This window comes from Heloderma suspectum, chromosome 2, assembly GCF_057233095.1.
Source record: "Heloderma suspectum isolate Gila_16-S chromosome 2, 16-S_ref, whole genome shotgun sequence".
In the NCBI taxonomy this organism is placed as follows: Eukaryota; Metazoa; Chordata; class Lepidosauria; order Squamata; family Helodermatidae; genus Heloderma; species Heloderma suspectum.
Genome location: NC_139459.1, coordinates 309,204,373 through 309,218,699, shown reverse-complemented (window position 1 = coordinate 309,218,699; position 14,327 = coordinate 309,204,373). Strand labels below are relative to the sequence as shown.

General features: G+C 46.5%; 1 protein-coding gene across 1 annotated transcript; it reads left to right on the top strand.

Annotated features, from left to right (window-relative positions):
* The first annotated feature begins 537 nt into the window (after positions 1-537).
* On the top strand, positions 538-4,367 carry TRH (thyrotropin releasing hormone). The gene is made up of 2 exons (XM_084832490.1): positions 538-736; positions 3,832-4,367. Exons 1-2 carry the CDS (start codon positions 538-540, stop codon positions 4,365-4,367), a joined length of 735 nt encoding a protein of 244 aa, XP_084688616.1.
* The last annotated feature ends 9,960 nt before the right edge of the window (positions 4,368-14,327 follow it).

The window sequence follows — 14,327 nt, the reverse complement described above, 5'->3', positions numbered from 1 at the left end:
ATTCTGTGCAGATGCTGTATTTTATATACATGCATGCTTTGTTTTTGTTGTTTGCAATATGTACAGTGTGAAACAAAATCTGACCTGGAGTTTTGAAATGAAACTTCAAAAGTGTTAGATCTTTGGCAACTAAAGAGCTTCAGATCACTATTAGTATCCATCCATCTTTTGATCAATCAATCAACCAATTGATGGATAAATAGATATAGATATAGATAGATACATGACTGAATGAGGATGCTGAAACAACACCAGAATGTATTTTCATACGGAGTCAGCCCTCAGCTATGCTCAAAGCAAACATCCCAATTCATTTGAAGACTTTCACGCAAACTGAGAGAGCTTCCAGAAAATTAAAAGCGACAAATAATCATTTCCCTGGGTAACTTCAGCAGAACTGGATAATGACAGAAGAGCTTCCACTTGACTCCTCAACATACCATGTTTCTCTGCGTTATTAGGAGTGTTGCATTTATTACTGTGTATTTGTTCCATTCCCCTCCACCCTGTTTTGCCCACAGGACCATTACCCCCACAATGACATCGCCCTGGCTGCTCCGGCTGCTCTTCTCCCTGGCTTTCGCCAGTGTCTGTGTCAACTTGGGGCAGCCATTTCCAGAAGGAGGTGAGAATGAGGAAGAGAGTCACCTGGACGACATCGTCCAAAGGGCAGAAAGCATCATCTTGAGGTCTGTTTTCAGGAAGGCAGAAGATGACAATGAGGATTCTAACAAAGGTAAATGTGGCGGGGTGTGTGTGTGTGTGTGTGTCTGTAGCAACCTAACAGCTACAGCTGCAGTTGATTCCAGTAGAGGCTGATTTATTTATTTATTTATTATTAAATTTATTAATCGCCCATCTGGCTGGTCACCCAGCCACTCTGGGTGATGTACAGCGTATAATAAAACAGTTTAAAACAATAAAATTCTACAATAAAAACGTTTTCTAAAATACCTTAACCCACCCCAAATGCCTGCCTGAACAGCCACGTTTTTAATGCACGACGGAAGCTCATTAAAGAGGGGGCGTGGCAGAGTTCCCTAGGGAGGGAGTTCCACAGAGTGGGGCCACCACAGAAAAGGCCCTCTCCCTCATCCCCAGCAGTCTAGCTGTCCTGGCTGATGGGACAGAGAGAAGGCCATCCGAGGCTGATCTTGTTAAGCAGCCTGTCTGGTGTTGCTGGAGGCGCTCCTTAAGATGGTTTGGATTGCAGTGGGGTTTCTGTCAGAACCAGCCAGAACTCTAAAGCAGCTATCCAAGGTGCTGAACCTATTTGGGGGACAGGATTCAGCACCTTGGATAGTTCATTTAGAGTTCTGGTGAGTTCTGACTGGAACTCAGAATGGATTCACATCCCAAACTAAAATCCGAGCCACCAGCCTTCACTGCCTGATTCCCTCAGGGAGCAATCCTATGCATGTTTAGACAGAAAAAAGTCTGGCTGGGGAATGCTAGGAGTTGTAGGACATTTTTCTGTCCAAACATACATAGGCTTTCATCCTTATTTTGTTTATTTAGATATCCCTTTTTTTGCCCAGAAAGGTCCTCAAAGTGGTTTGTGTTTTAGGGAAAATTAATGACAGCTGTTAGTAAACAAGGGACACCTCTCTCAGGTGCTGGTTATTGAGATGGGCACAATCCCAGCTCTTATTCCTTAAAGCAAGTTTTGCACCTGTTCCCTCTGAGTTCAGTATCAGACTGGCCTCTCTGACACCTTGCTCGCTACTACTTTCATTGAGTGCATATTATAGTCAAAAGGTTCGATCTCTGGCATCTTCAGGGAGGGCTGGGGAATACTCCTGTTTGAACCTCTGGGGAGCCATTGCCAGTCAGGGTAGCCAATACTGGGCTAGATGGACCACTGGTCTGACATGGTATAGCACAGCTTCTCATGTTCCTTAAAGGATATGGATTCATCTGTGTATGAAAATCATAGCATTATACAGCTGGAAGAGAACTCGGAGGTCATCTGGTCCAACTCCCTGCACAATGCAGGATCTACCATGCAGGATACAACTACAGCGCCCCTGAGAGATGGCCATCCAGCCTCTGTTTAAGCCCCTGTAGTGAAGGACTGACCTTTTCTTGTTCTGTGACTTAATTATGGGTCGCTTGCTTCTTATTACAACTATCCAAATATATCCTCTTGTCTGCTCAGCAAGCTAGAAAACTGTAGGCACTCTGCTCGAAAAGCTTCAAGGACAACAGAGGTTGATGTTTTTCTGTAGATCTCACAGGTTTCTGTCCATAGCTTGGGGTCCGATGCTCAGGGCCAACCCGAGAGTTGGTGCTCTCCCCATTCCAGGTACAGAAACCAACTGGACTGGTGGTTGAATATACTTTTAACACTGGCAAGTGAGACCTTCTTTCACCACACCTGAGGGCAGCAGGTTAGGTTAGGTGCAGGGCAGGTTGCATGACACACCCGGCTCTGTCCTCTGATATCTTGCTGCTACTCCACACTGCCCAGCATCTGCTGCATGAAGTAACTGCCCTACTCTGTCTCATGGGAAGGCCAGCCTTTCCAGGACTTCCGGTTTCTCACCTTATTTATTTATTTATTTATTTATTGCATTTATACCCCGCCTTTCTCCCTCTCGCAAGGAACTCAAGGCGGCTTACATTATCCTCCTCCTCACCGTTGTATCCTCACAACAACAACCCTGTGAGGTAGGTTGGGCTGAGAGTCTGTGGCTGGCCCAAAGTCACCCAGTGAGCTTCCATGGCCAAGTGGGGATTAGAACCTGGATCTCCCGGCTCCCAGTCCGTCACTCTCACCACTACACTACACTGGCTCTCACTACCTTTCCACCATTTCTCACTTTTCCATCTCCAAGAGCAAGCAATCCTTCAGGTTATTTTTTAAAGAAATGAAAGCACCCAGGCTACAATCCTATACACATGTATTTAGGAATACGCCCCATCAAATGCAGTGCCACTTGTTTCCGAGTAAGCATGGATATAGAATTATACTGTTAGAAAGCTTGGCCTGAGATGGAGGTGAGGGGGTGGGAAGGCTCCTAGCAAAAATGTTACATGTGCCACATAAGGTGAAGTTTGACAGCAAGAACCAGAAGTTACAAATAAAGATCTGGCACAGGAGTGAGAGAAGGTGCTTTCATGCTAGAGCTCTTTAGTGCAGATGATGCATTCTGTTTCCACTATTAGCTGAAAACAGAATTAAAATGGAGGTTGGACTTCAGCTTGCATGCTGGAAGCCATGGTGGCTGGGAATGGTGGAAGTTGTAGTCCAACAATACCTGGGGACTCAGCATTGGGAACCAATGTTCTAACACAGGGTTAGGCAACCTTTTTGGGCCATGGGAACAACTCTCCTGGGCACCACCATAAAATGGCTTCCATGGGAGACATGACAAAGGATAAGGAACCTGGCCAAAAAACTGAGTAAAAGGCAGAGGTGGGGTCTCAGCCCAGGCCAGCACACTAAAAAAACTCTTTTGAACCACAGTTTTCAACACTAACACAAACCTATTTCACACCAAAATGAGTTAATTTAAAATAAAAGTGAGGGGTAGGGGACCTTGGTGGGCACCAAAAAGAACTGTCTGGGGGTGCATTGGTGCCTTTGGACACCACATTGCCTAACCATGTTCTAGCATCTACCAACCAACTCAGAAACTCATCTATCATCTATCATCCATCCATCCATCCATCCATCCATCCATCCATGCATGCATCCATGCATCTCACCCTTGCCTTGTCTGCTGCTTCGTATAATTGCTCCTGAGTAAGGCTGAATAATGACCACTTACAACAACAGTAATCATGTAATCTTTAGGGTGTATTAATGCTGCACATTTTCTTGAACAGAGCCAGGTGCTTCTCAGCTGGACTGGATCTCCAAAAGGCAGCACCCAGGGAAGAGATCTCTAAATGATCTAGAGAAGAGGCAGCATCCTGGGAAAAGAGAGGAAGACGACCAATTTGATCATCACTCGGAGCTGCAAAAGAGGCAGCATCCAGGCAGAAGGTCCCTGTGGGAACAATACCTTGATGTCCCTAGCAGCCAGCTAGCATATCTGAATGAATTATCCAAAAGGCAGCATCCCGGGAAGAGGTATGTGGCTTACAGCAAACGGCAGCATCCTGGCAAGAGGAGTTGGGAGGATGGGATAGATGAGGGTGAGCCGATCTTGGAGAAGCGACAGCATCCAGGCAAGAGGTACCTGGTATCAGAGAGTCCAGACTACAGTGTCCCCTGTGACCCTCAGGATTCCCTCGAATGCAGCAAAAGCAGCTTGCTGTTGGAGTTGTTAGATAACATGAGCAAAGGCCACGTAGATGAGAAGCAGCAACGCCCTGGAAGAAAGTCTTCATTGGATGAGGAGGTGGAGGCTGAGGAGTGAGAAACGTCCTGTCTGTGTTTGTGTTTGTTCATTGTTTACATTCCTTTGAATGATCCCCAATCTATTCAAAGTTCCACTCATACCCCCTTTTTGACTCTCTGCTTGCTGACCTGCTCTGCAGGTAATTCTTTACAGTATGTTCCTTCCTGGTGGGCCATGGTCCAGACTTAGCGATGTATTGACATCACTTTAAGGACAGGACTGAGTGGTCTCCCAGCTCACCCACCTGCTTAAAATGAAGCACGTTCATGAAGGATGATTGTGATATTTCTTTTCTCTACTGACACACCTTGGCCAAAGAGATGCATGGGATGGAAATATCTAAAGAGGGTGTTGTCACAATGCGAGAATAGTCAGATATGAGTCTTGATGCTCACAGCTGGCAGTCCAGCTCCAAAGAGATTTGCCAACAGCATGCTTCATACGTGTCTAAATATTCTCCCCTTACAAAGATCTGTGTCATTAAGTTGAGTTTTTTTGCAGCTGTTTCCCACTATGATGCTTCCGGTAGAGAAATATGGCTGATGCCAGAATCAGCCACAAGTCCCTTGCTGTATTGGAGTCTAAACCCTTAATCCTGGGAGATGTTAAGTGCTTCCAACAAAGGTGTCATTGGCTCAGCCCTTGTGGAAGCTTCTCCCACACTCAGTACAGTGGAAGTGTGTGAAGTGGTCAAAGGGCGGGGAGGTTTGAGCATGACTCTTGCCATATAGATGGCCTGGCCTATGCATTCCGTCCGCTATGGCTGCCACCTGCATGATGGATTGGGAAGGCACGGGACCGGCACAGGATGAAGCCATGGAGACAAGTGGGACTTCACACATTGGATGCTCACCACCAGTCAGAATGTATCTCTCGCTTCTTCTCCATGAGGCCTAGAAACAGAGGCAGTCTAGAGGTTATACTCACCATGGAGATCAGCATCACCATGATGGCCACCCCTCTCTAGCTGTATTGTTCTGAACCAGCCTTCCCCAACCTGCTGCCCTCCAGATGTGTTAGATTACAACTCCCATTTGGAGGGCACTTGGTTGGGGAAGGCTGGTTCAGAACAATTTGTTAAGCGATCTGGAGCCACCAGATCACGAATTTCCTCACCTCGGGCTGGTGAACACCACGAGCCGTTATAAATCATCGCGCGCGTGTGTGTTGGAAATTCACCATGGCTATGTTGATCCACATGGTAAGAGCAACATCTGGACTATCTCTCATGCTTGATAACAAGCAGCAGGACAATTGCATAATAAATCACCCAGTCTTGATTAGTTAAGAAGCAGCAGCAAGAGACTTTCAGAAGAAGAAAAAGAAAGCCAACAATGGCTAGTGGAATGAAAACAACCAGATTACTGTTTTGTAAATGGCAGCTTCATGCACTCTCCTGTTTAGTGCTTGCCTATGAAGTGAACAAAGCAGGTTTTCTCTTTAAAGTTACCTCCTTTTTATGGGCTTCAGGCATGACTCCTGCCATACAGGCAGCAAGGACCACGCTGGTCCAAACACTGATGCTGCTGCTGCCTGCACTGTGGATGATCAGGGCCAGGCAGGGCAGCTCGCTCAGCTGGGATCTGCACCTGGCACTCTTGAGTTTTATGGGGAATGAACAAAAATGGACCCAAGGCCCAGCGCCTTCCAAGGGGCAGATCCACTAGTATGAATAATACCAGCGCAGGGGGGAGGGGAATACTTATGTCTAGCGATGTTGGAGAAATCTGCAACAGAATCAAATGAGTTTGGATATGAATCTGACCTGTGGCTGTGGGTTCCACAGTGGACCAGCTTTTTCTGAGTTGCGCAGACCAGTTTTTTTTTTACTTGCTGGAATTGGATGCAAATTTAGTTGTAGAAAAAAAGTAAAATAAAAAAACACTGGCTGAAAATGTGCATTTTCCCCAAGGCTAAAGCATGAACATGCGCACTGGGGGTGAGGGTGGGGATTTGCACATTTTCGCAAGTGCGAATTTGCACAAATGTGAATGTGCTCAAGTTCAGGAAATGGGAAAAAACCAATTCCGCCAATGAACGGATGACAGAACAAAAGGCACATGAAAATCTGCAAAACACAGACAGAACAGATCTTCAAAATCTGTACATCCCTCCTTATGGCTGCTGTTGGTATTCCCATCATTACCAGTGTATGTACGTATGCCGTAGATATCCATGTTGAGTCCATGAAGCGCATCTGCTGTGCCAGAACTTTTTATGTGGGACCTCTAGCCCACCTTTCCCAAACCTGGAGCCCTCTGGATAAATCAGACGACAACTTCCATCACCACTAGCCATGGCTATACTGGCCAAAGAAGGATGGGAGGGGGTGGTCCCAAACATCTGGAGGGCGCCAGGCTGGGAAGGCTGCATTAGCCATTGCCCATGGGACAATGTTGTTTATAAGCTGTCTTGACTATAGGGGATTGTGAAAAACAGTGGACCAGGCTGCCACCCTGCTAATGAACAGGACTAATGCTCATAGCAAATTGGACATGCTGATTTTAGCAAACCAGACATTTGCTATTATTCTTTGCCTTGGAAATGACTCATTGCAGTGCAAGGTTTTGCTTGGAAAATCCACAGCTAAGAACTTCTGATACTGCCTAGGCTTCAGTCAGCTGGAATCCATGCCTCCCTTTATTTCAAAACAATGGTTACTGTACTAACAATAACAATTTTAGACTGCAGCAAGCAGATGTCTTTGTTTCAGTATGTGGATTTTTGTTTAAGATATGGGAACTTTGCCCATCAGCCCCAAAAGAGATGTCTTCACTTTCTATGGATGAAAGGTGTCTACTTGCCATTAACAAATCATTAACCATCATTAACAGTGTGCCCAAATCAGTTGTCCCTTTTGATTGTACAAAAGCAAATAAACTATGTGCCAAATGACCAGCATCCTCCTGAATTAAAAAACAACAACAAGAACAACAACTCAACACGTGGAGGGGGAAAACCCAATATTTTTCTAGTCAAAACCTGTGTATGGTGGTGACTACATGTTTGCATACAGCACTAGTTTACTATCTGTGTGGAAGGCTGCATTGTGTAGAAACAGCAGTGACCCTTTTAAAACCTTCTGCTTGTGTAAGATCAATAAAAAACAGAGTGCAACATAAATAAACCAAGTAGCGTCCTCCTTGGCCAGTTTCATAGTAAAGTCCACTTCCGCCAGTGTAATTGCTCACACTTAAATCTGGATCCAACCCCTGTTGTATAATCAAACTCCCTTTCAAAAGACTCCTTCATGCAGAGGTGGGTTGATAGAGGATGATTAAAGGATTTGTTTGTTTTAGAGGTGTAATAGCCCACTCTTTAATATGAATTCTCAGAGTGTGTGCATCTGTTTTCTCTGCCCCTCAGTGTAGCAAACACACATGTCCTTACACATCTGTAGAGAAATCCACCACTGCACAAGGGTGCATGACCATTTTGCTCTTAATGCTGGAAGGCTGCTTCCACATGGCTGAGAATACGACAGGCGTAGAGATTATGATATCTATTTTTCATTCACCAGATAGGGCAACAACCCCCATGTTCTGCTGAACTGTGGGGAGTTTGAGAAGGGCTTGACACTGGACTTAGAGTAGGCATATGTTGTACTCAACGTGTGATATTCGCTTGGTTGGTGTGATCTCCAGAGTGCTCACCAGAGATTCAGCCCATTCCAATGAATGGGTTCCAGCTGAGCTAAACTATTTCCCACCATAGCAACATTGCCTCTGGCTGACCTTGAAACATTTTGCTGAATTAGTTGACATCCTGAGAAGCACATGAGCACATATGCATTGCTACCTGCTCAGTTAATACAGAGAGGATGGGAGTTATGCTCACAATAATAGGATAACTCTACTAGATTCCAGTTCCCAGGTTTTCTGTTTTACTCTATGGTTTGCTTCACATCAAAGTTAATCCAAATACTACTACCACCTCCATACATGAGAGTGCCCTTCAAATGGTAAACCCTAGTTTTCTCATAGCAGAGTGGTTCAAAGTTCTAGCAAGCGGGACACATGAGTCTAATGTTTAAACTGGGGGAAGTGACAGAAGACGGAGGGAGCTGGTTGGGACATACTAGTGTGAAACACAAACCATCCCCATCATCGTCTTCTTCTCTTCTAACATCAAACTCAGCTGGGGAGTGCCAACAGGATTGAAACCCCAAAGGGGCCACTGAGAAACTAAGGGCCAAACAAACAACCCTGCCAATGAGGACAGAGCATGCTCAGTGGCTACACAGTGTTGGGGGGCAGGAAATGGAGAAACAGGGAGGGGAAATGGAGTGAATGAAGCCATGCCCGGCTGAAACACTGGACAGAACTCCACATCTGTTTTGTTACAGGCCCGACTTGCTCCCTCTACTACCAATCAATGATAGTTGAGTGCTTGGAAGGGAAACAGAGGCCACGCAAAATAACAGAGTGTTTTTTACATACTCGGGGGCTCCTCGGGGATGCAGATGTATGTAAGTATGTAGGAGTATATAGTTTTATAAATAAAAGACATTTCTGAAAATCTCAAAATGGCCTGATAGCGACTTGTGAGCTTCCAGGATTACAGAATGTTAGTGGCTGTTGAGCCTAGAAAGAGAAAGGTGTGTGCATGTGTATAAAACAAACCAGAAGCAATTAATTAGCTTTTTTCCCGCCTCCCAGCTGAGCAGAGCAGAGCAGAGCAAGCTGCTCCAGCTGGTCCAGGGACTACAGAAGCAGGCAAGCTCCCAGAGAGCGAGCGAACAGAGCGAGCGAACAGGGGGAGCAAACAGGAGTTGGCCAGGGGAGTTGCAGTGGTTGAAGAGACAAAGGAGACAAAGGAGACAGAGGCTAAGAGGTAAGTGGGTTGCAGGAAGCCCAGGGCGCTGCCCTTTATCCTTCTGACTGGCTGTGAGCTCACCAGGAGCTTCTGAGAGCTCCAACTGAATTGGAGGGGTGTGGCCTGAGTACTCCCAGCAGCTGACTGGGCGGGAAGCTTCAGTCTGTTTCCCGCCTCCCAGCTGAGCAGAGCAGAGCAGAGCAAGCTGCTCCAGCTGGTCCAGGGACTACAGAAGCAGGCAAGCTCCCAGAGAGCGAGCGAACAGAGCGAGCGGACAGGGGGAGCAAACAGGAGTTGGCCAGGGGAGTTCGGCAGGGGAGGTCAAGGGGGAGGCCCCTAACATTTTTTTTTAACTAACTTTTTCCCATTTATTTGTCTTGTAACACACACTTCCACACCAGTGGGACTCTGCTTTTAACCTCTACTGAGTAGAGGAGCAGGCACAGGCTAGTCTAGAACAATCACAAAGCTAGACACAAAAAGGGAAACGGGGCTATGGAAGGACAAGACTCTCCAGTGGTGGTGACCTGCAAGGTGTGTGCCATGTTTGTTTTCTTGCCTGAGAACAACATGGCCTACACCTGCAACAAGTGCAAGTTGATCACGCTGCTGGAGGAAAAAGTAAGTGGACTGGAGCGGCGACTGTCAACCCCCCGGGGAATAAGAGAACACGAAGAGTTCTTGGACAGAATGGGGGAACTACAGCAGCAAAGGGCAGACCAGAAGCTTGAAGAGCAACAGCAAGATGAGGCAGAAGTGGGAAATGCTGAGGAGAAGAAAAATGGAGTAGAGGATACTCCTTGGAAAACGGTGACAGTTAGGAGAAGAAGAACTAGATGCCACTCTGCACCAGTGGAAGCGGTGGAGCTGTGGAACCGATTCCAGGTACTTGCAGATGAGACTGGAGGACAGCCTGCAGAGGAAGAATCACAGGGGAACCTGCATGAGAGTGAGCAAGAGGCTAAAGGTCAGTCAAACAGAGGCGATGAAACCCAGGCCTACAAGAAGAAGAAGAGAAGAGTGGTAGTAGTGGGAGACTCCTTGCTGCGTGGGATCGAGACCCAAGTATGTCGCGAAGACCCGTGGACTCGCCAGGTATGTTGTCTCCCGGGAGGACAGATTAGAGACGTGACTGAAAGGTTGCCTGCACTCATAAAGCCTACTGACAGGTATCCCTTTCTTCTCATCCATGTGGGAACAAATGATACCGCCAAGCGGAGCTACGAAGAGATCACGTCAGACTTTGAAGCTTTGGGAAGGAAACTCAAGAACTTTGCGGCCCAGATAGTTTTCTCATCCATCCTTCCAGTAGTTAGAAGAGGGATAGAAAGGGAACGAAAAATACTCCGGGTGAATGACTGGCTACGAAGGTGGTGCCGACGAGAAAGATTTGGATTCTGGGACCACGGGCTATACTTCCTGGAAGATGGGCTGTTGGCTAGGGATGGGTTGCACCTCACAAAGGCTGGGAAGAATGTGTTTGGCCACAGCATGAAGAACTTCATCAGGAGGGCTTTAAACTGAATCCTACGGGGAAGGGAGATGTAATGTTGGGGGTAACAATGGACGTAGGCGCATGCACTGCAATGGAGAGAACAGCGCTGATAGCGCCCAATAATAGTCTTCAGACACATGTAGGAAGAAAGCCAGACTATGAAGCACATGGTCTTCGATGTCTATATACTAATGCCCAGAGTATGGGAAACAAACAGAACGAACTTGAACTCTTAATACAGGAGGGAAATTATGACTTGATAGGTATAACTGAGACTTGGTGGGATGACTCTCATGACTGGAATACAGCAGTTGAAGGATATAACTTGTTCAAAAAGAACAGGAGGAACAGAAAGGGAGGCGGGGTTGCACTGTATGTGAAAAATACATATCTCTGCACAGAAATACAGGAGGAGGAGCTTGGTAGCCCCATCGAGAGCATCTGGGTTGAAATAAATGGAGCAAAGAATAAAAGGAACCTGGTGGTCGGAGTCTACTACCGGCCACCCAATCAAGGAGAAGACAAGGATGAAACTTTTGAAAAGCAAATAGCCAATGTTTTAAGGAAGCATGATGTAGTAGTAATGGGGGACTTCAATTTCCCCGATATTTGTTGGGAGACAAATTCTGCAAAACATGGCCCCTCCAGGAAATTCCTGACTTGTGTGGCGGATAACTTCCTCCTACAGAAAGTAGAGGAAGGAACTAGAGGATCGGCTATCCTTGACTTGATCCTAACCAACAGAGATGACTTAGTGGATAAAGTAGCAGTTACAGGAACTCTGGGGGAAAGCGACCATGTTGTACTTGAGTTCTTGGTTCTAAGGGAAGCAAAAGCCGAGTGTACTCAAACGCGTACCCTGGATTTTAGGAAAGCTGATTTTAATAAACTCAGAACAATGATCAGTAAGGTCCCATGGCAAACAATGCTAGCGAGAAAAGGAGTCCAAGATGGGTGGGAACTTTTAAAAAAGGAAATTCTCAAGGCACAATCACAAACAATTCCAACAAGAAGAAAAGGTGGAAGACAACAGAAGAAGCCAATGTGGCTTCACAAAAAGCTTAGGGATGACCTGAAAACAAAAAAGGACACATATAGGAAGTGGAAAGAAGGCCAAGTAACAAAGGAAGAGTACAGGCAGGTAGCACAGAATTGCAGGGATGGCGTCAGGAAGGCTAAAGCGGAGAACGAGGTGAGGTTAGCGAGGGATGCTAAAAACAACAAAAAGGCTTTCTTCAGCTACGTGCATAGTAAAAGGCAGAGGAAAGAAATGGTTGTTCAGCTATTAAATAAGGATGGCAAAATGATAACAGATGACAAAGAAAAGGCAGAGGTGCTCAATTCCTACTTTGGCTCAGTCTTCTCCCAAAAGAGGGTCTATGACCCCCCTGGCAAAGGCGAAGTACAGGCTGAAGGGGCAGGATTGCAGCTTGAGATCGACAGGCATATGGTCAAGGAACACCTCATTACTTTGAATGAGTTCAAATCTCCAGGGCCAGATGAACTGCATCCTAGAGTAATAAAGGAACTGGCAGAAGAACTCTCAGAACCGCTGTCTATTCTCTTTGAGAAATCATGGAGGACCGGGGAAGTGCCAGATGACTGGAGGAGGGCTAACGTTGTCCCTATCTTCAAAAAGGGTAAAAAGGAGGAACCTGGGAACTACAGACCAGTCAGTCTGACATCAATCCCTGGGAAAATTCTGGAGCAGATCATAAAGCAATCCATCTGGAAGCACCTTGACAACAATGCCGTGATTACTCGAAGCCAACATGGATTTGTCAAAAACAAGTCCTGCCAGACAAATCTGATCTCATTTTTTGATCAAGTCACCTCCCTTGTAGACCGTGGGAATGCTGTAGACATCATATACCTCGACTTCAGCAAAGCTTTCGACAAAGTGCCCCATGATATCCTGATGAGCAAACTTGCTCGAAGTGGGCTAGATGAAACAACGATCATGTGGATCCACAGTTGGCTACAGAATCGGACTCAAAGAGTGCTTATCAATGGGACCTTCTCAAGCTGGGGAGAGGTAACGAGTGGGGTACCGCAGGGCTCAGTCCTGGGCCCAGTGCTCTTCAACATTTTTATTAATGACTTGGAGGAGGAGGTGCAGGGAATGCTGATCAAATTTGCAGATGACACAAAATTGGGAGGGATAGCTAATACTTTGGAAGACAGAAACAAAATTCAAAGTGATCTGGATAGACTGGAGTGCTGGGCAGAAAACAACAGAATGGCATTTAATAGGGACAAATGCCAAGTTCTGCACCTAGGAAAAAGAAACCAAATGCACAGTTACAAGATGGGGGATACGTGGCTCAACCACACTACGAGCGAGAAGGATCTTGGAATTGTCGTCGATCACAAGCTGAATATGAGCCAACAATGTGATGTGGCTGCAAAAAAGGCAAATGCTATTTTGGGCTGCATTCATAGAAGCATCGCTTCCAAATCCCGGGAAGTACTAGTTCCCCTCTACTCAGCACTGGTTAGGCCTCATCTGGAGTACTGTGTCCAGTTCTGGGCACCACACTTTAAGAAGGATGCAGACAAGCTGGAGAGGGTTCAAAGGAGGGCAACAAAGATGATCAGGGGACTGGAAACAAAGCCCTATGAAGAGAGACTGAAAGAACTGGGCATGTTTAGCCTTGAGAAGAGAAGACTGAGGGGAGATATGATAGCACTCTTCAAGTACTTGAAAGGTTGTCACAGAGAAGAAGGCCAGGATCTCTTCTTGATCATCCCAGAGTGCAGGACACGGAATAATGGGCTCAAGTTACAGGAAGCCAGATTCCGGCTGAACATCAGGAAAAACTTCCTGAGTGTCAGAGCAATACGGCAATGGAACCAATTACCTGGGGAGGTGGTGGGCTCTCCCACACTGGAGGCCTTTAAGACGAGGCTGGACAGCCATTTGTCGGGGATGCTCTGACTTGGATTCCTGCATTGAGCAGGGGGTTGGACTCGATGGCCTTGTAGGCCCCTTCCAACCCTACTATTCTATGATTCTATGAATTATATGCTTGAGGGCAGTTGAGACACAGAATATGAGGTTATCATTAGAAAATAAAGAAAGAAAAATGGAGGGCTGGAGAAGAGCGGGGATGTCAGCCCCCTGAGAGTGTCTACTGCTTGGGAGATTAATAAACTTGCCTCCCTGAACTATGTGGTGATGTTACAAGAGGAAGAAAACAGTGGAGGCTGCTGGCTCTGATTACCAGGCAGTGAATCCGCTCTGGGTTTCAGTCAGAACTTGGATAGCTTCACACCTTGAATAGCTCCCTTAGAGCTCTGACTGCAACCCAGAGCAGATTCACTGCCCACTGACCTCGGGGCCATCAGCCTCCACTGGAAGGAAACAACCCCTCTCCCACTCTCCAGAACTATCTCACCTTGCTGTAAACTTATAAAATGCTCAGGTTCCAGGTTGGAAGTCCTCTAGCACAATATACTGTAGCAGGGGAAAGCTGGTGGGTGGGAAAAACAACAACAAAAAGGTGTCCTTTATCCCCTCCCCAGTCCTGAAACTCGTCTCTCTTTCATAAGGCCTCAACAGGATTACAAGACTCCTGTTCCAGGCCTCTCTGGAGTCCTGAACAGGAACACCCCTTTTAGGGGCTGGGGAGACATGGCAACATTTTGTTGACCACCTAATTACCATT

Excerpts from the sequence above, each read along its gene's own strand:
- TRH (XM_084832490.1), top strand. The coding sequence starts at position 538 with ATGACATCGCCCTGGCTGCTCCGGCTGCTCTTCTCCCTGGCTTTCGCC. Across the intron at positions 737-3,831 it reads CAATGAGGATTCTAACAAAG|AGCCAGGTGCTTCTCAGCTG; the intron begins GTAAATGTGGCG and ends TTTCTTGAACAG.